The 20909-nt window shown below is 40.1% G+C and overlaps 1 protein-coding gene across 6 annotated transcripts in view; it reads right to left on the bottom strand.

Moving 5' to 3' along the window:
• FREM1 (FRAS1 related extracellular matrix 1) overlaps window positions 1–20909 on the bottom strand; it is a 256761-nt gene that overhangs the window by 126844 nt on the left and 109008 nt on the right. For all 6 annotated transcript variants that reach the window (XM_063649502.1, XM_063649503.1, XM_063649501.1 and 3 more), the window contains 2 exons: window positions 5829–6329; window positions 839–933 (listed from right to left, as the gene is read on the bottom strand). In XM_063649502.1, the coding sequence (XP_063505572.1) occupies window positions 839–933; window positions 5829–6062 (329 nt within the window). In that variant the 5' untranslated portion in view covers window positions 6063–6329. The remainder of the gene's footprint in view (window positions 1–838; window positions 934–5828; window positions 6330–20909) is intronic.

The raw sequence follows: 20909 nt of genomic DNA, 5'->3' as shown, positions 1-20909 counted from the left end.
TGTTTTTCTTGTATATATGCAAAGGAGAAGAACTGCTGTCTCCTACGGTCATTCCATGTTTAACTCCATAGTTGATTTTTAAGGAATTTTAGGCCGGGCGTGGTGGCACATCCCTGTAATCCCAGCACTTTGGGAGGCGGAGACAGGCAGATCATGAGGTCAGGAGATCAAGACCAACCTGGCTAACACGGTGAAACCCCACCTCTACTAAAAATACAACAAATTAGCCGGGCGTGGTGATGGGCGCCTGCAGTCCCAGCTACTCAGGAGGCTGAAGCAGGAGAATAGCTTGAACCCGGGAGGCAAGGTTGCAGTGAGCCGAGATTGTGCCACTGCACTCCAGCCTGGGCGACAGAGCAAGACTCTGTCTCAAAAAAAAAAAAAAAAGGAATTTTAAATATTTAATATGTTTAAAAATGGAAGATATTGCACTTTCTGTAACTAAGCAGCTGGTAACAAAAAAGAAGAATTTCATTCATTTTTGGAATATATTTTCCCCCTGATTCTCATTAAGAATTTGTAGTTTATAATTTCCATTTTCCACCATAAGTGGTGGGTTGGAACACCAGAGATACGTAGATAAGGACACTAGAGGGAAACAGGATACGGCTAAAAATTTGCCACTGAAGAATCCTAGGGAAGATGACACAAGTGGAAATAAATGAAAGTTGGCTACAAATCTTGCCTTATCCACTCAGGCTTCCAGTTTCTGTTGATTACTTTCTTGTCTGGAATCTATTAACTCCCCTCATGACAATACATATCCACAAGAAAAGCCCTCAAAAGTACACAGAATGGTTACTTGGCAGCAAACGAGCAATGTTCCTGTGCCGCTTACCTGTAAAGTCTGAGCTTCACTGTGTCTTCATCAAGAATTGGACAACCATTGTGAACATACTTGACTTCATTGGGAAGGAAATGGCAGTCAAAGACCTAGTTCACATGAAGAATTGGATAAATATCTATGAGAAAACTGGTACAAGATTTAACATTTTGCCACAAGAGTACTGCCTGGAGAAAATATGGTCTGTTAGTAATGTGTGTATGTGTGTGAGTGTGTGTGTCTTAACCACCACCACCTCTACCCTACCCCCATACACAGTCACCATCCTACTTATACAGCTGGCTCTCGTTTTGAGAATATCTAAATTGTGAAAACCAAAGCAGTTCAAGAAAATTAGCTAAGGGATGATTACCTCTCCAAATAAGTGTCTTTTTACCAACTGGAGTGCATTTAAAACATGGTTTCATTTTTCAAAATTTTATTTACCCCTTTCAGGGGTTCACAGCAATTGAGTTACAGAATTCTTTCTGTGTGTCTGCATGAAAAGGCATGCTTTAACCCACCCACAGACACACTGTATTCTTTCGGTATATCTGTGTTCTCCTTTTATTTCTTTTTTTTTTTCTGAATAGTATTCTCATATTCAAAGATGAAGCCACTGACTATGGACACTATTGTGGTTAATCAGAGCCTAACATGACCCAGAGTTGTGTCTTACACACTTGCAAAAAACTGCTTTCATTAGTTAGGCAATAGCAGAACTGGCAGATGAGAAAAACAGAAATCTAAAAGCAATTTCCTCTATTCAAATAAAATTATAATGAACTGTCTCACCTCACTCAGTATTATTAGGAGATTGTTAACTGTTACATTTTGGGAACCTGATTTTTAGAGGAAGAATCATCTCTCCCACCCATATCATGCCCTTCATTCTGCCCAGTCTGACTTTGGTAGAGTTCTAATACCCTCGAGGTATGCACGCATGTCCACCATTGCGTTCGTGGTGTTTCCTCTGTACCTTTTCACAGCCTCAAACATTTTCAGACAACATAATTCACTCAGAGAAGACTTTAACACTAATACAAATGATTTTCTTTTCCCACAGATATCGTTGGTTCCTCTTTTTAATTGACAACTAAGAAGGAGATAAAGCAAAGAGCTTCCCCATATCATTGACAAATAGTCATGGTAATAAAGAGACAATCTGCTTTGTTAAAAGAAACATCTGTTTTATGTTTCATAATATGTTTTCCTTTTATAAAAGGAAACAACCATAATTGTCCATAAATTTACTAACTAAAACAAAGGAGAGCTAAATCCTTTTCTAATTACTGTCTAGCTTTGTTTTTTTCCACTTCAACTGCTTTTCAATTACAATTTATAATTAAATTGTCACACATTCCTAGCTCATGACTCACTTTAATGACAGTAAAATGGTTCAAACTAGAGATACTTTCTTACCGCTATATTTCCTATTCAAAAAAGCAAGTTCAGGGCTATCCTGGGGTGCTTTCCACCCAGCAAATCTCTTGCTTTGGGCTGGGTGTGAGAAGTGCCATGTGTGAGGGAGTCTTGTCCTAAAATATGAGGAAAACATATTGCCGTCAACCTCATCTAATTGACTACATCAAGAGGGTTATCTGAACAGAAGGCACTGGTGTGCATCAACTGAAATCCCTTTCCAAATATTCAATAGGAAAATGAACCTGTTGATCCTAAGACAAACTTCAGTAATGAAATGAAAACACTGATTGAACAGATGTTAAACAAAACATTTTCTGTGCAAGTCACATGAAACTGTTCATTACACAGCAGGGTGTTGTTAATACAGCACCTTCGCTAGAAATGGGTTCACATAAGCTTGGCTTTCAGCTTATTACTAAGCTCTATTAAAGAATAATGTTTAGGCTGTGTGTGTGTGTGTGTATGTGTGTGTGTGTGTGCGCGTGCACGTGCACTTAGCTATGCTTAATTTCTAAAACTCCATAAGGAACAAACCCCTAGGGAAGGACTGAACCAGCCTGCATTAAAAACCAAGCACAAATTCAACAAAAAAAAACAGACTTTACTTAGGAATCTTGTTTTTGTTGAAATTATGAGAATAACAAATAGGAACAATCACCTGGCAGTTTGAGAAACAAAGTTTTCCCATGATACAGATTTCTCTCACATACAGTTTTAATATTTGGCCAAAAAAAGTGATGAAACTCCATATTTTAATGAACTCCTTTACCACACAATAAATATTAGAAGATATAAATCCCATACTGACTTTATAGGCTATAAATCCATTTGAGATGTCATATTTGCCTCTGGAAATACATACACTAAGTATTCATGACTTGATTCTACTTTTTCTTAATGAGCAATAGCAGGCTAGGGAATCAGTATATTCAGAGGTGTTTCTCAGCAACCAAGAGTTTCCTAAATCAGCCAGGAAATTTGTGGTTTCTTCTCTATACTGTCTTTCTAGTAACTGGAGTTTTACCTTAAAATCAGAGAGTGTGAGATGGAGATGACTTGCAGGCCTATTCCAATCCTTGATTCTTATGAACAAATGTTTTTTACCTAGTTCTAGTCACTTGGATCCCTTTTTGCTCCTCAGTGCCTTGGAGCAGGCCAAGCAATCAGGACCATTAAAACATCACTAAAAATATATAATGGAGACAATTTTATTTCTCTCAGAAAGACTGCCATATACAGTAAGGTGTCATAGCCCATTTGAGGTAGGGAGAGGAGAGCTCTCAGAGGCTGGCTTAGGTAACAATAGATTATCTCCAAATTGCCTACTAAGGAGAATCTGGTCATCTGCAGGGCTTTTGTTTTGCTCAGTTGGGCATGCATGCTTGAGGTCCAAACTGGAAGACAGCTTAGACAGCTTGCTCCTGCGAGCTACCAGTGGGAATTTTGCTTCTTCTCTTTTTCACAATATATTCAGTCCCACTTCTAAATAAATGTTGAATGATTTTTTAAAATATATTGATTGGAAGAGGTACCATATTATCAATCATCAGTCTTTATAAGACACCCATATGTGCCAGTACAGCCCTGGGTTCCTGCTTTATCAAACACCCGAGTCCTCTAGGATCAGGGGTCCTATTTTACCCTCTCTCAAAACTCTAAAGGCTGCATTTTCCCTTTTTTTTTTTTTTTTTTTTCCAGACAGGGTCTCACGCTATCACCCAGGCTGGAGTGTAGTGGCACTATCTTAGCTCATTGCAACTTCCGCCTCCCGGGTTCAAGCGATTCTTGTGCCTCAGCCTCCCGAGTAGCTAGGCTTACAGGTATGTGCCACTACGCCTGGCTAATTTTTGTATTTTTAGTAGAGATGGAGTTTCACCATGTTGACTAGGCTGGTCTCTAACTCCTGGCCTCAAGTGATCCGCTGGCCTCAAGTGATCCGCCCGCCTCAGCCACCCAAAGTACTGGAATTACAGGCGTAAGCTACTGCAGCCAGCCTGCATTTTCCTTTCGACCCCAGTCCCTGTAGTTGGGTCTCTATCACCCACTCCTGAGCTTATTTGTATTGCTTCTTCATCCTATTTAACACATTGGGGTTCTAGTATGAGCAATCCCAGGTATCTTCTTTTTCCCTGGCTCTTAAGTGCCAATCAAAACACATTCAGAATGCAAGTATAATTGGGAGTAACTGAGGAGACATTGCAACTACCAAACACTTGGGAATACAATGGCTAATATGTGGAGCCATTGTTGAATTCTAACATGTTTTAGATACCCATCTAAAGCTCTTTGACTGACAATAAAATCTTACAAGCAACTAGGCAGAGACATTTGGTTGCTACCGCATCCGAAATACCTGCAACGTGAGACCCTCTTCCAAAGAATTCTGATGTGTTTCAGAATGGGTCTATAACTTGAAGTGTGGTAAACGGAATGTCTAGAGATACCAATTGAGCTAGTATCCATCTAAGTCTTTTTTTCTCTCTCTGCAATACCTAGTACCACTTTTCAATAACCTCGTGGATTATGCTTCTTTAGCCAAATGAAAAGGAAATAAAGTTCATAGTTCAGCAAAAGAGAATGGTCCATTTTTCCAGAAGCAGCAGTAGCATCTAGTGTTGAATATTCTCAAGACTGTTTGCACTGGGAGCAAAGTTACAGGACAGTAGGAACAAGTAATAAAATCAGAAGCAATTTTTTAAATTATGTATAGTGGTAACTCCTACTTTAAGCAAAAACAATGTAAGAGAATATAGACTTTTTAAACCCAATGAATTAGGAGGTAACTCTTCACTCTACAAGGTGATTGACAATAGAATACCCTTAAGTATAAAGGTCTCCAAGATTTTGATTAAAAGGAAAAAAATTAAGCAGATAATTTCAAAGAACAGTGAATATTTAAAGTGCAGTATCTTCACGTCTCTTTTCTACTTCTTTTCCCTTACTCAGAAAAAATGTTTAAGTGATGTTAATAGATGAAACATCTTCAGGTTTTACCTTTACTATGCTAAGGTCACAGGTATGTCCTAAAAATGTCGTGAAATCTTGATCTCTTATCCAAAGCCACTCTGACTGGCAATGGATGTGATAACTCGGGGCAGAAACAACTCCAATGTAATTCTCTTACATGATGTTTGTGCTTTTTCCTGTATAATTAGCTACTCTATAAGGTCAAGCAGCTGGTAAGATATACCAGAGTTATCTTCAAGAAAAGAGGAGAAATTGGAAAGACTTACTGAAATAGTGCAGGATTAAGAAAAAAAATACATGCATCCATATTAGTTTGAACCTGATTTCCTCTATAAATGTTATTATAATCAGGATTAAATCCTGCTGGCTTCAGGCTTGTAATCTGAAGTCAGCCAAGAATGTTTAAAAATAGGTTTCACCTCACATAGAAAAGTAGCGCAATACTATGCCTGCTAATTGCAAGTCCACCATTTCAAATGTGAACATCTTCTAATACTCGTCTTTGTTGGCTTAAGGGGAGACCTTTTACATCTCTGTTCTTTGTCCCCCCGCACACTTTCATACACTTGCATTCATACACACAACTGAACAGAAAATCGCAGATAGGACCTACCTGTGGAGTGAGTTTCCCAACCCTCTGGGTTATTGGCTCATTCATCACAACTTCCACTTTGCAGGCATCTTTCTCTTTAGGGATGGCAAATTTCAGGTCATCTCCTGACAGGAAGGCGGAGTGGCCTTTCATCACCCTCACCCCACGGTTGATGCTGATGAAGGTGGGGCTGGCCCAGGCCAGGAGGAGCAGCAGCAACAGGGCATTTGCAGCCCCCCAACTCAGAGAGTTCATGCTGACAGGGCCCAACTCCTTTCTGTCCACCAGCGAAATCCCTTTAACAAAGGAGGGCTTCTGTGCTTCCTCCTGGAGGGTCAGCTCATAGTCCAAGGGGCAGGGCGAGGGGTCCTGACAATGTGCCCCGAGATCTTAACATGCCCCTTTCATTTCAAAGTCAGACAAGGAGGCCTTTCAGGCAATCCCAGGGCTTTTAATAAAACTCGCTGATCACTCCTGACAACGCCGGCAAGATTAATGGGCCTCCCAAGTGCTTTTCTAATCCTGCAAATGGGAGAAAGGGTTGGAGTAAAGCAAGAGAGAGACCAAAAGGTTTATGCGGCTATTCAAAAGATCGCTGCCAACAAAGGGATCTTTCAACCAGCCTATGAGTTCAGCTAAATTAAAAACAAATAAACTAACTTGACCTCTAGACCCATCTGAAAGGCAAAGCAGCCATTTCATTACCCTGCTTATAGCTCCTGCTTCCGGACTTGACATACTGCTTCCGGACTTGACATATCCCAACCGGGATGTCAATTGTGTGGTCCAGGAGGAAACAGCCAGCCTCACTGCCAACAAGTGTGGCTTTTGGTTCCCTGAGTTCATAGACAGTTGTCAAACTCTTTGCTTCACTTTCCTCGTTTGTTAAATGAGGATTATAATCTAACTTTTTTCAGAGAGCTGATAGGATTATTAACACATTGTTTGAAAACATGATTCATTCTACATCAACGCTACCCGGATAAGAAACAAGTTTAATGATTTGTCACACTGGGCACACTTCTGACTTTGCTGGGCAATGAAGACACCTAAGAAACATTTGAGTGGAAATTACAGAAAATATGCTTTTTTCTAAGTAAACATTCAAGTTTTTGTTTATGTGTGAAAGGGACTATGAATGCGGTGACATAGCTTCAACACGCACAGCTAATGACACGGCATATGGACATGCGTATTTATACTATCTACAATGCTAATTACATTCCCATATACTCAACTTGCACAAATAGAGTCTTTGTTTCCACTTTATCCACTTAGAATTTCATGATGATTTCTCTGTGTTCCATAAGAAACGAAAAGATTTTATCTAGAGTAAAATGCACTGAAATATATCCTTAAATTCCGAGTATAATTAGGTGAACAAATAGTGGTTTGTTATGCCCAAAGAAAGGCCTTCCATGTTAATAATTTCAATAAATTTCTATGCATAACCAGTAGATACCAAAATGAATGTTTGTCAGAAGGTTGTAGAAGAACAAATGCCTCCATTATCCACATCTAATCTATTTCCATTCCCTTGTCACTGTTTGCAACCTTTCACTTTTGAGGCAGTGCCTGATTTGTGTCTACCTGATACCTGAGGGGGTGTACACTTTACAGAGCAGCCTGTTTTTTATGGTATCAGTCCCAGAGTAAAACTGTTCACACACTCCAACTGACTCTATTGTCCACAATCAAGCTGATTTAGGTTGGCTTATTTGGGCAAGAATGCACAACTGGTTGTTGAACTTTGACAAGATACAATATTTTTTCCATTCACATTTGGCATCTAAGACAACAGCACATTCAGGGAGAGGAGAGGCAAGAAGATAGGTAGGTGTCTCCCAAAACTGGGAGGTAAGGGGGAAACTGTTCTCTGAGATTTAAACTAATTAACACATGGAGGCTGCAAGGACTCCACACTCCTGCAGTCCTCTTATCTCACTCTATCTCACTTTGTCTCCTTACCTGGTTCTTTCTAGATCCCTGACTCTTTAATGCTGGGACCCTAGAGTCCAGTTGTAGGACCTGTTTTGTATCTACACTCATTCCTTAGTGGTCTCATTCCTTGGCCTTAAATACCACCTATGTGCTAATGGACCTCAAACTTACACCTCTAGCCTGGACCCTCTTGCTTAACTCTAGATTTGCATATGCAGCTGTCTGCTTGTCATCTCTGGGTGGTGTATAAAAGACATCTCACACTTTACGAAGTCAAAATTGAGCTCTCAATCTTCCCTCCCTCAGTCTTCCTTACCTTAATTAATAGCAACTCCAACTTTTCAGTTGTTCCTTTCTTCATCACACATTCTAAAACTAGACAAAAAATCTTGTTGTTTCTTTATGGTAGACAGATCTTAGGTGACCCCTCAAATAATTCCAGCCTCCTAGTATCCAAAAGTTCCTTCCCCTTAAGTGCCAGCAGAATCTGTAACACTTCCAACCAACAGAATTCAACAAAGGTGATGGGTGTTACTCCTATGATTACATTTTGTTATACAGGAGACTCTCTCTTGGCAGACTGGAACCAGGGGCTCTCCTGCTGAACATGAAGAAGCAAGCCTCCGTAGGTTCTACCGCCACAAGGAAATGAATCCTGCCAACACCCTGAATGAGCCTGGAAGTGGCTTCTTCCTAAGTCAAGCCCCTGGATAAGAATGAAGGCCGTCAACATCTTGACTGTAGCCTGGTGGCAACCTAAAGCAGAGAACCCAGCTAAGCCATAATCTGACCCCAGACCAAGGGAAATTGTGAGATAAATTTGTATTGTTTTAAGCCACAAAGTTTATAGTGATTTGTTACACAAAAATAAAAAGTTAATATACTCTTCCTTCAAAACATATCCAGAATCCAGCTACTTCTTACTACCTCCATTGTGATCCCCCGGTCCAAGCCACCACCAAGTCTCTGTTTAATGATTGCAATAGCATCCTATTTGATCCCCCTACTTCTACTCCTGCCTTTCCTCTAGGCATTTCTCAGCATCACAGCCAATATTTTGATTAAATGTTACTTATATCATGTCACTGCTCTGCTCAAAACTTCCAGGGGTGTCTCATCTGAGAGTAAAGCTGAAGCCCTGGTGATGACCTAGAAGACACTATGTGATCTGTTTCACTCTTACCTCTTTCAGCTCATCTCCTGTTTGTCTTCCCTTTGCTGACCCTGTCCCAGCCACACTAACATCTTTGCTTTTCCTCAAACAAATCAAGATCCATTCCTCCTTCCTCTCTCCCCCACTAAAGCCTCTCACTTCTGTTGTCTCTGACTTGAATGTTCTTCCCTCAGATATCCCTCCTTCCACCTCTCTACTCTCAAGTTCCCATCAAATGTCACACTTGCAGTGTGGTCACACCTAACAACCCCATTAGAATTATGTCAGTCTCATCTCCTAGCATTCTTTACCACGTTCCTGCTTTGTTTTTAACCTTAGTGCTTTCTAAACACCTAATATAATGCATTTGATCCTTTATATTAGGTTGTTGCAACAGTAATTGCAGTTTTCACCATTACTTTCAATGGCAAAAACCACAATTACTTTTGTACCAGTCTAATATCAGTCACTGCCATGTCCCTCACGAAGATGTGAATTTCTATATTTTTTACTCATGGATTTAACCCTAGTGTCTAGAACAATGCCTGATATATCAATAAATATTTGTTAACTAAGTGAACAAATTGGAGAAAACCATGCCTTAAATTCCCTTATACTGATTATAGTTTAACCCAGGAATATTATTATATCTAAAAAGAAAAAACAAAAACAAAAAGGCCAAGCACGGTGGCTCATACCTGCAATTCCAGTGCTTTGGGAGGCCGAGGCAGGCAGATCACCTGAGGTCAGGAGTTCAAGAACAGCCTGGCCAACATGGTGAAAACCCTGTCTCTACTAAAAATATGAAAATTAGCCAGGCATGGTGGCAGGCGCCTGTAATTTGAGCTACTTGGGAGGCTGAGGCAGGAGAACCACTTGAACCCGGGAGGCAGAGGTTGCAGTGAGCCAAGATTGCACCACGGTACTCCAGCCTGGGTGACAAGGGCAAGATTCTGTCTCAAAAAAAAAAAAAAAGAACTGGCATCATAAGGGGGCACCATTAGCCATGGATCAAGACGCCATGTGAATTCTGTTACTGAGAATCTGTCACAAAAAAGCAGATCATCCTGGGATATACAGAAAAAATCCGTTTTCTGTGCCCATAACACTGAGGTTGAGATTCTTGACTCTGGAAAATGCCACACGATGAAACTTCCTGATGACTGGCCAACTAGTTCTTCCCAGGCAGCACCTCCAGTCAAATACCAAAGGAAGAAGTGAGGTAAAAATCAAAATCCATCACTGTTTGTTTCATTATTGCCACACAACACTGAGAATCTATCCAACAGAGATAAAAGCAACCTCTACAAGAATACATGAACAAGAATGTTGATTGCAGCAGTGTCCATAGTGGAACTGCAAGCAAAGTAAATGTCAAGAAGGGGATGGTTAAATAGCATAGGTATATTTATATCATGGAATGGAATGTAACTTTTAGAATTTGAATTAGAGATAAATCATTCAATGTGAAGGGATTTCTACAAGATATTGTGGAGTCAGAAAAAATAAAATGGAGAAAATATGCTTCCATTTGGTAAAGCAACTCTAAAGGCTGCATCTATGTATACGCATATATGTAGATGGAGACATATGTTGTATTAACATATAATTAAATGGGTATGGAGAAAAATATGGACAGACAAGCATTAGGTTGTTGGTAGGGACAATATGATAGGGGCAACATAGTATAGATAGACTGAAGAAAGATGAGGGGGGTGCTATGTCTAGATATTTGTGTCCCCTCACCAAATTTATATGTTGAAGCCCTAATTTCCAACATGATGGGATTAGGAGGTGGGGCCTTGTGGAGGCATTAGGTTTACATAAGGTCATGAGGGTAGAGTCCTCATGATGGGATTCTTACAAGAGGATGAAAAGATTAGAGCACACTCTCTCTGGCCATGTGAGGCTTACAACAAGAGGGTTTCCCTCTGCAAACCAGGAAGAGGTGATCTTGGACTTCCCAACCTTCAGAACTGTGAGGAATAAAGTTCTATTCTTTAAGCCACCCTGTCTACAGTATTTCTGTTATAGCAGCCTAAGCAGACTCAAACAGCAATATTTAAAAAAAAAAAAAAAAGGAAAAGAAGAGCATGCAATTAAAAAATGCAACAACAGGTCAGGTGCGGTGGCTCATGCCTGTAATCCCAGCACTTTGGGAGGCCGAGGCGGGTGGATCACCTGAAGTCAGGAGTTCGAGACCAGCCTGACCAACATGTCAAAAACCTGTCTCTACTAAAAATACAAAAGTTAGCAGGGCCTGGTGGCATGCATCTGTAATCCCAGATACTCAGGAGACTGAGGCAGGAGAATCACTTGAACCTGGGAGGCAGAGGGTGCAGTGAGTTGAGATTGTGCCACTGCACTCCAGCCTAGGTAACACAGTGAGACTCTGCCTCAAAAAAAAAAAAAAAAAGGTACGAAAATTATATATGAGATTCATGTAAAATTGCATGTGTGTTGATATAAAGAGAAACTTCGAAACAAATTTTATTGTGTTTAAAGGCTTTTTAAATATATGTAGATAACTTGAAAATAAACATTTTTATGAACAAATTTTTTATGGACACGATATACTAACTCATTAAAGATGCATCTTCTGACAGCCAGCGCAAAGCAATCCTATCTCAGAGGTAAGTATGTCATTATGTTGCTTAACCGAAAATAAATTGAAGAAAATCACCAATATAATTAGTTCCCTGGTACCAGCCCATCAAGGTATACAAAGGGCAGGTATATCTTTCTTCTCAGGTGTGGCATTCCAAATGAAACTGAAGAACGCAGCAAAATAGAAAGGCACTGGTGGGATTTCACCCAACAGTTATCTCCAAATGGTTGGTCAGCAGTGTTTCAGGCTCTGCAAGAACAGTCCTTGGCAGAGGCAGGCATATGTATATTGTCCTGGAATTCTCTTCTCCAGCCACCCACTCAGCCAACAGCTGAAACAAATCTCCTTTGAAACCCCACGGATATCTTGTATTATGCAAAGGCATGTAAAACTAAGACTTTGATTCAGTCAATGTCCCGGTCTTTGTACATGTTGTGTATCACTGGTCAGCCTGTCTCTAGACCAGCCACACCCCTTACCTTTTATAATTGATCATAGCTCAGTTACTATCCCACATTTTAACAGCCAATCTGGGTATAAATAGGAATAAGTCGATCTCAACAGGAAAAAAAATGCTATCTTGGAGGCTTTGCCATATTTTACAAATTTGTGTTTAATGAATTCAAATATGTTTTGGTTTAGCACTGACTTAAGAAAGGCAATGTGGACCAAAATGGAACAACTTGATCAAAATCTTCTATTTCACGTAAACAATTTAGAATGCCAAATAAGCTCCTCTCAGATAGATTGTTAAAATAATATAGCAAATGTTTCCTTCCTTTTGCTTATGATAACTTAGTAACTCTCTTCCAATATCTATCTCTGACAGGAATGACTATTTGTCCCACAACATCCAACCTCACCTTCCTCCATAGAAATAAAAATTTTAACTAGGTATATAGTCACCCAGAACAAAGACTATATTTCACAGTCTCTCTTGTAGCTATCTGTGGCTATGTGATCGGATTCTGGCCAATGGAATTGAAGAAGAGTGATCACATGGTGGCTCTGAGAAACCTCCTTTAAGAGGTAGTTAAGGTGTGCCTCTTCTCCCTTTTTCTTTATGCCTCCCCCCATCTTGTGGCCAAGATGGAAGGTGCTGCCTTGCACATGAAAAAATGAGGCTATGGCATAGGTTGGTGGAGCTGTGAGCTAGAAGGACCCTGGGTCTCTGGGCCATTTGCAAAGCAGAACCACCATACCAGTCCATTCATTCAGAATTTTACAAAGGAGAGAATGTAAACTTCTTTCCTATTTAACTCACTGTTATTATTTTTTGTGTGTGACTCATGACTGAACTTAACTATACCTTTAATAATCACTTCTTCTTCAAGTTCTTGTATTAATTTTGTTTAGTCACTAATCAGCTAAAGATTTAACTTCCTACCTAACAGCATATAGGACAATAGTTCATTCTCTAATTATATCATAGTAAACCCTTAACTGAGAGATAAGGTCAAAGTCCAAGATCCTAATGTCTATCTGCCAGGAAGAGACAAGAGAGAGAGGAGATATCTATTCTTATGGCTCCCTGCACCACAATGCTGTTGAAAGAATAGACTTGAATTTTGAAGATCTGGATTCTAATCCCGATTATTTTTTTTAAATTTTCTTATCTTTTTTTTTTTTTTTTTTTGTTTGAGATGGAGTCTTGTCCTGTCACCCAGGCTGGAGTGCAGGAGTACAGCCTTGGCTTACTGCAACCTCCTGGGTTCAAGCAGTTCTCCTGCCTCAGCCTCCCTAGCAGCTGGGATTACAGGTGCCCGCCACTACGCCTGGCTAATTTTTGTATTATTTTTAGTAGAGATGGGGTTTCACCATGTTGGCCAGGCTGGTCTCAAACTCCTGACCTCAAGTGATCTGCCCGCCTCAGCTCCCAAAGTGCTGGGATTACAGGTGTGAACCACTGCACCCGGCCATGGATTCTAATCCTGATTTTTATGAACATCACTTTCCTCTTTCAAAAATGGGAGGCTGAAGCAGGAGAATCGCTTGAACCTGGGAGGCAGAGGTTGCAATGAACTGAGATCACGCCACTGCACTCCAGCCAGGGCAGCAGAGTGAGAATCCATCTCAAAAAAAAAAAAAAAAAGGAATCACCCATCCTGCCTCCAAAGTTCCCCTGTCAGACCAATAATCTATGTGGAAATATTTTCTTAATTATAAACCCCCATACAAATGTAACATTATTATTACAAAGTATATCAAAGAGACAAGAAAGTAAAGCTTTCTCAGGAAAAACAGAGTAGAAGGAATTGGGCCTGGATGAAGGTGGCAAGGTGGCAAAATTAGGTTCAATAAATGTCAAATAGAGTGTGTTTTATTTACATTCTAATTTTTTCTTTCTCATAGTCTTACGACAGAATACATATTAAAAAACTAAATTTTGATATTTCAAAAACAACCTGAAGCAACACAATTAGGAGGGGGGAAAAAGTACAAGAGTAACAATTTCCAAATTCAAAATCAAACAAAACTCATCCTTCAATCAACTGAGCCTAGACTGAAGGCTGCAGAATTAGAAGCAATAAAGATCAAAAAGGGTATGCTTTGTTTGGTTTTATTTGCATTCTAATTTTGCTCTTGTATTTTTCTCTTGGTGTTGGGAAACACCAAGTATGTGGACATTCTATGGAAAATACTGCTCTGGTTTTTGGCTTCAAGAAGGTGGCATGGGAGGGGAAAGAGAAAAGAATTCAGATGAGCAGACCAAGAAAGGGCCAGAAGAAAAACAGAACAACAGCAAAGCAAAGCAAAATTCTGAAGCAAACAAGATTTCGCAGTGATGATGGGTCTTTTAACACCTCAAAATGAGATGGTAATAACTGTGTTGTCTCTGACACAAAATTACTATGTCCAGGGACAGCCAACTTCTACATGAAAAACAACACTCTAATGGGAAGCCTAGCACATCTTGAGAATTTTATTTTCTTAGTCCCAGCATAGGGCTAAGTCAGAGCCTCAGAATCCATCTGTCCACAGCTTTCTCTGATTGCTAGTATGGGCACCCTCGGGGTTGGCAGAATTATTGGGGGCAGCTAGAAGTGGAAGTAGAAAGGGCACCTGGCCATATTCCCCAAGGGAGCTTGTAAACTGACTTTTAGCCACCTTGGACTTGATTCAAATTCTTGAAACAAATCCTGGCACTTTGGGAGGCCCAGGCAGGCGGATCACCTGAGGTCAGGAGTTCGAGCCCAGCCTGACTAACACAGCGAAACCCTGCCTCTACTAAAAATACAAAAATCAGCTGGGCGTGGTGGTGGGTGCGCATATTCCCAGCTACTTGGGAGGCTGAGGCAGGAGAATCTCTTGAACTTGGGAGGCAGAAGTTGCAGTGAGCCAAGATTGCGCCACTGCACTCCAGCCTGGGCAACAGAGTGAGACTCCATCTCAAAAAAGAAAAAAAAAAAAAAAAACAAGGAACAAATCCTGTCTTGGCTTGCTTGTGTGGCTCAGCTGTTTCTCAGCATTTCGAAATCCTCCTGACATGACTGCAAATCAGTTCTGCTCTCCCTGACCATTTTCCCACCATTGCCTTTTTTCTTTACATGGTAATCATGTATTCTAAGTACAGTATATCTGTATAAGCCAATAAACGCCAATAAAACTGTGTGAAAATTCTTTCTGAAATGTGAAAAAACACCCTGTTTTGAATTCCTCCTTATGAAAATTCATAAAGATTTCTTCAACCAAACTTACTTGGGAAATTTCTTGAACAGAAGAAAATAATATAGTAACATAATTGGTGGAGGGGAAATGTGAGCTAGTATTTATTTCATAATTACACATTCAGCTTAACTATATGAGCATGTATTCTTCATGTTGATATAAACATGATACTCCTGTCACTAATTTGAGATAATCCGTGCACGACAAGAAAAAAAATGGATCTCAGCTGTACAGCTCTCAATGCAATGGAAATTCTTAACGGTCAATGGTAATGATGTGCCTTGATGAAAATATTTACTATTCTTCCTCTCTGGAATTTTGCAATGGTAGCTACCCAACACAAGGCAAGTGCCTTCCTCCTCCTATGCCCAGCATAGTTATCAAGATATCAATAATTCATCATAGCTTTTTTTTTTTTTTGAGACGGAGTCTCGCTCTGTTGCCCAGGCTGGAGTGCAGTGGTGCGATCTCGGCTCACTGCAAGCACTGCCTCCCGGGTTCACGCCATTCTCCTGCCTCAGCCTCCCAAGTAGCTGGGACTACAGGCGCCCGCCACCACGCCTGGCTGATTTTTTGTATTTTTACTAGAGATGGAGTTTCACCGTGTTAGCCAGGATGGTCTCGATCTCCTGACCTTGTGATCCGCCCACCTCAGCCTCCCCATCATAGCTTCTTATTTTCTTTGCTTTTTGCAGAATTCATATGTGGCCCAAAACTCTTGTTATCAGTGATCTAGGTAGTTATCACCATTTGACTAAAGATGACATAAGCAATGGAACTTTTTGTCTTCCCCAGGCTTGCAGTTATTACCCCTTAACTCACACAATTATTTATTTTTAATTTTTACTTATTTTTAACCGAAAAATAAAATTGTATATATTTATGATGTACAACATGATTTTTGTTTGTTTGTTTGTTTGTTTTAGAGACAGGGGTTTCACCCTGTCGCCCAGGCTAGCATGCAGTGGTGCGATGATAGCTTACTGCAGTCTCCAATTCCTGGGCTCAAGCAAGCCTCAGCTCCGGCCTCCCAGGTACCTGGGACTACAGGCACGCACCACCATATCTGGCTAATTGTTTTTTAATTTTTGTAGGGATGGGAGTCTCACAATGTTGCCCAGGCTGGTCTTGAACTCCTGGTCTCAAGCTATTCTTCCATCTCAGCCTCCCAAAGTGCTGGGATTACAGGTGTGAGCCACCAGGTTAATGACTTAATTTAGCTGTTTTGCAATATATACATATACTGTGGTGTCACGATGTTCTGATATACATATACAATGTGAAATAGCTAAATCAAATAACTAACATATCTATTACCTTACATATCTTCTTTTTATGAGAACATTTAAAATCTACTCTCTTAGCAACTTTCAACTATACAATACAATGCTGTTAACTATAGTAGCCATGTTGTACAATACATCTCCTTCCTTTGGACTAACTGAAATTTTGTATCCTCTGATCAGCACCTCCCCAGTCCTCCCTCCTCCCCAGCCCCTGGTAACCACCTTCTACTCTCTAGTTCTATGAGAACAACTTTTTCACAACTTTAGGTCTTATAAGTACCCTAAAGTCATTTAAGAAATAAAATAAACTGCTGGGTGCGGTGGCTAATGCCTGTAATCCCAGCACTTTGGGAGACCGAGGTGGGTGGATCACAAGGTCAAGAGATTGAGACCATCCTGGCCAACGTGGTGAAACCCTGTCTCTACTAAAAATACAAAAATTAATTGGGCGTGATGGCACACGCCTGTAATCCCAGCTACTGAGGAGGCTGAGGCAGGAGAATCGCTTGAACCCAGGAGGCGGAGGTTACAGTGAGCCGAGATCGTGCCATTGCACTCCAGCCTGGTGACAGAGTGAGACTCCGTCTCAAAAAAAAAAAAAAAGGAAAAAGAAATAAAATACACTAATAGAGAAATGGCATTTTAACTGAAAATAGCCAACTCAGGATGAACCCACCCAAACGGAAGAGATTTTTGAAATCCTCAACAAGATGGTGAAGAAAGCCAATGAAGATTTTCTGACTTCTACTCCACATTAAAATCTTTACAATGCTAGTCAGAAGCTAAACTTAGAAGTTATCAATAGAATGTACAGGTGCGGTGGCTCACTCCTTTAATCTCAACATTTTGCGAGGCCAAGGAAGGTGGATGACTTGAGCTCAGGAGGTCAAGACCAGCCTGGGCAATATGGTGAAACCCCACTTCCACAAAAAAAAATTTTAAATTAGGTTGGTGTGCTGGCACGTGCCTGTGGTCCCAGCTAATGGGGAGACTGAGGTGGGAGGATCACCTGAGCCTGGAGATCGAGGTTGCAGAGTGACACCGCAGCCTGTGTGACAAAGTGAAGTGAGACAGTGAGACCCTGTTTCAAAAAAAAAAAAAAAAAAGAAGCTATCAATTGACTTTTTATGATGTATTTTTTAAATCATCAAAATTTTCATACAAATGAATTTCCAAAGTTATTCAAATAAATCAAATTTAAAGTTTTAAGCATAAACTTTTAGCTGAATATAGTTATCCACAGGACAACTGAATTGCATCCAAATCACATGTGCCATAAATTGATTCATCAAGGGGCAACAAACTGGAAATCAGAACTGTGTCCTCAGGGAACAACCAGCTGTCTAAACTTAGAGAAAGTGGTTTTCTTCTTTGTGTTTTAATTGAGGAAATCAAGACTTAGATAGTCTTTACCAAGACTTCAGAGCCATGGCACCCACTGACCTTACAACTCCCTGAGGTTATATAGGCAATAAAAAGTAAACGTTCGAAGTGACTTGCCTGAGGTCCCAGCAGGAGAGCAGAGCTGTGGGAGAAACAAGCCTCGGGCATCCTGGCCAAGTGCCCTTTCTCCTGTATCCTGACAATCTCATGCCATTTCTTTGGTGGACCCATACTACAAAGCAGCACTGGGAAAACACAACTGTAAAGCAGATTCTTCTCTTTCAAGAAGCCCATAACCTCTTATCGAGCTTTAATTGTTCAATTACCCTACAAAGATGGAAAGTCTTCGTGATCTCGCCAAACACAAGATTTTCAGAGTGAATGTTCTCAGACAGGGATAATAAAATCATGAGAAAGAGCCTGTGACTTCTAAGATTTTTTTTTCTTTAATAACCAATTTTTAGTCTCCCCTATGTGCAAATTCCTTCCTTTCTACTTTGCTTATTAATGCGCTTTCACTTACTATACAGAAGCACTGGGCTACATTCTTCCTACGCATCTTTTCATTTATTTTTCACAACAAACCTAATTAGTTCTATTATTATTTTAATTTCATACATAAATATACAGTGATTTAAGTGACATAATGGAGTGCAGTGGCACAATCTCAGCTCACTGCAACCTCCACCTCCTAGATTCAAGGGATCCTCCTGTCTCAGCCTCCCTAGTAGCTGGGATTACAGGTGCTCGCCACCATGCCCAGCTAATTTTCATATTTTTAGTAGAGACAGGGTTTCACCATGTTGGCCAAGCTGGTGTCAAACTCTTAACCTCAAGTGATCCGCCCTCCTCAGCCTCCCAAAGTGCTGGGATTACAGGTGTGAGCCACCACGTCTGGCCAAAACCAACATTTATTACATGTTTACTATATAGTAGGTTTTCTTCAAGATACTTTACATATATTATATTGTTTAATCCCTACTATGGTTTTAGGAGGTAGATAATGATTTTATAATTTGGAAAATGAGACATAAAGAGGTTAGGTAACTTGCCCAATGTCATCAGCTTGACCTTGCCCAATGTCATCAGCTTGACCTTGCCATTGCAATTAGAGCCTGGTTTTGTCCAACTCCAAGACCCTTGCCCTTAACCACTACTGTTATATATACACTGCTTCACATTACACCAAAACCTTATACTCTTTGCAATCACTTCACTAGCCCTAAGGTTTTATTCCTATAGTATGCAGGAAATTTAACAACTTCCTTTATGGTTCCAGACAGCAATAGATACTATTACAGAAGTTAATGTTTCACTAGAACCAATGTTCTCTAAAGGAAGTAGCTGCTGCTTTAAGAGCAAATAATTAAGAGAGATACCCTGTCTACCAGCATCTTCATGTTCCAACTGCTTACACTACAAGCCCAGGTAAAAGGTCTCAAGTCAAATAGGCCACTTCATAATTCTATTTTAAATCAATTAAATGTGCGTTGACTCATATTTAAATCAATAAAATGTGTGTCGACTCTGTCTACAACATTCTGCTTCATCTTCTCTACAATGTTTTCTAAACCATAATCTACATCACACAATGTATGATTTTAGGAAAAACTTTAGAAATCATCGGGGCCATATTCTTCATTTCATTTATCAATGTATTTGCTTTTTCTGAAAATAACTTTTTTTAAAATATGAAAGAAATGCATGCTCATTAATTAAAGGACAAAAATACAGAAACATATAGAAAAAAAAATATCCTTTTCAATACCCCCAAAAAAGGCTCTTATGCTTTCATATGTATGCATGTATGTATACATATATATGGTTTTTAAAATTAATTGGAACTGTACTACAAAGAGTTGTGTAGTATCCCTTTTTATTAACATAACGTTCTATTGTAAGCATTTTCTGTATTACTAAACATTCCTTGCAATTGTGCTTTTAATTTGTGCATTATAGCCACTAGATGGGTGTACTATAGTTGCTATAATCATCTCACTGCTACATTGAAGTAGTTACTATGTCAAAGATTGTGATAAAAAATCCTTAAGTATAAATCGGTCTGTTTCTATAGTTTATGTCTTTTGATTGCTTTCTAGATGTGGAATTGTAAAGCTGAAGGGTGAGAGCTTACTCTGAGGCTCTTGATATGCATGCTTTCTGGAAAGGTGGTACCAATTTCCACCCTCACCAGCCTTCCTCACATTCAACATTGCCCCTTTAAGCTTTATTCATCTCCCAAGTGAAATGTATCTGACACTGTTTTAATTTGCACTTCCTTTGTTTATGTGGAAGATTTAGTTTTTTTTCCCTTTTAACTTAATGTCCCTTAGCCATTTGTGTGTTCTCTTCCAGGAATTCCTTCATTTACATAAGAGAGGAAGACCCATGGCAGTTAAATGCCTACCAAGACTACACAGCTACCTGGAAACCAAGGCTGGATGGGAATCTCAGTTCTGACACTAGACTAGTGCTATGTCCATTATCCCAGGTGGCTTCCTTAAATCACAGATGCTTATTCCAGAAATAGTCCTTTCAGCATTTCCTTCCCAGATCTTCAGGAAGCTGCCAGACTCAGAACTCTGGAGAGGGAGCCCTCCCTCAGGCTATACTGTCATGAGTAGAGGGAAGAGAAAACTCCTTTCCTTCTATGCTCTTAGGTTGTCCGGGGCCTTGTAAATTAGACTGAAAAGAGACAAATGAACAAGGGGAAAACATAAAATTTATTGAATATAAGTGCCATGTGACGTGGGAGCCTTCATTTAAAAAATGAAGACAGAAAGAAACATTAAGTGTGAGCATTTTTATCCTAAGTTTGATGAAGAGTGGAGAGTTACGGGAAAATGTATTAGGACAAAGATGTGTGAGCTGAGGGTAATAAACTGGGGGAAAGTGAGCAAGATCTGCCCGTGCAGATTCCCCATTGTGTCCCTCCATTCTTGGAGCTAAGGATACTCCTTTCTTCTGGGTATTGGGCGGGCACTTCTCTCACACGAGGGTACTGTAATCTGCTGTTCAGGAGAGAAGGTCAGAGAGTCTTTCCAGCACATGCCACTTCTCAA

The sequence above is a fragment of the Pongo pygmaeus genome, chromosome 13, assembly GCF_028885625.2.
Source record: "Pongo pygmaeus isolate AG05252 chromosome 13, NHGRI_mPonPyg2-v2.0_pri, whole genome shotgun sequence".
Classification (NCBI taxonomy): domain Eukaryota; kingdom Metazoa; phylum Chordata; class Mammalia; order Primates; family Hominidae; genus Pongo; species Pongo pygmaeus.
The sequence above is the reverse complement of the archived record's forward strand: the minus strand, read 5'-3'. Positions and strand labels throughout refer to the sequence as shown.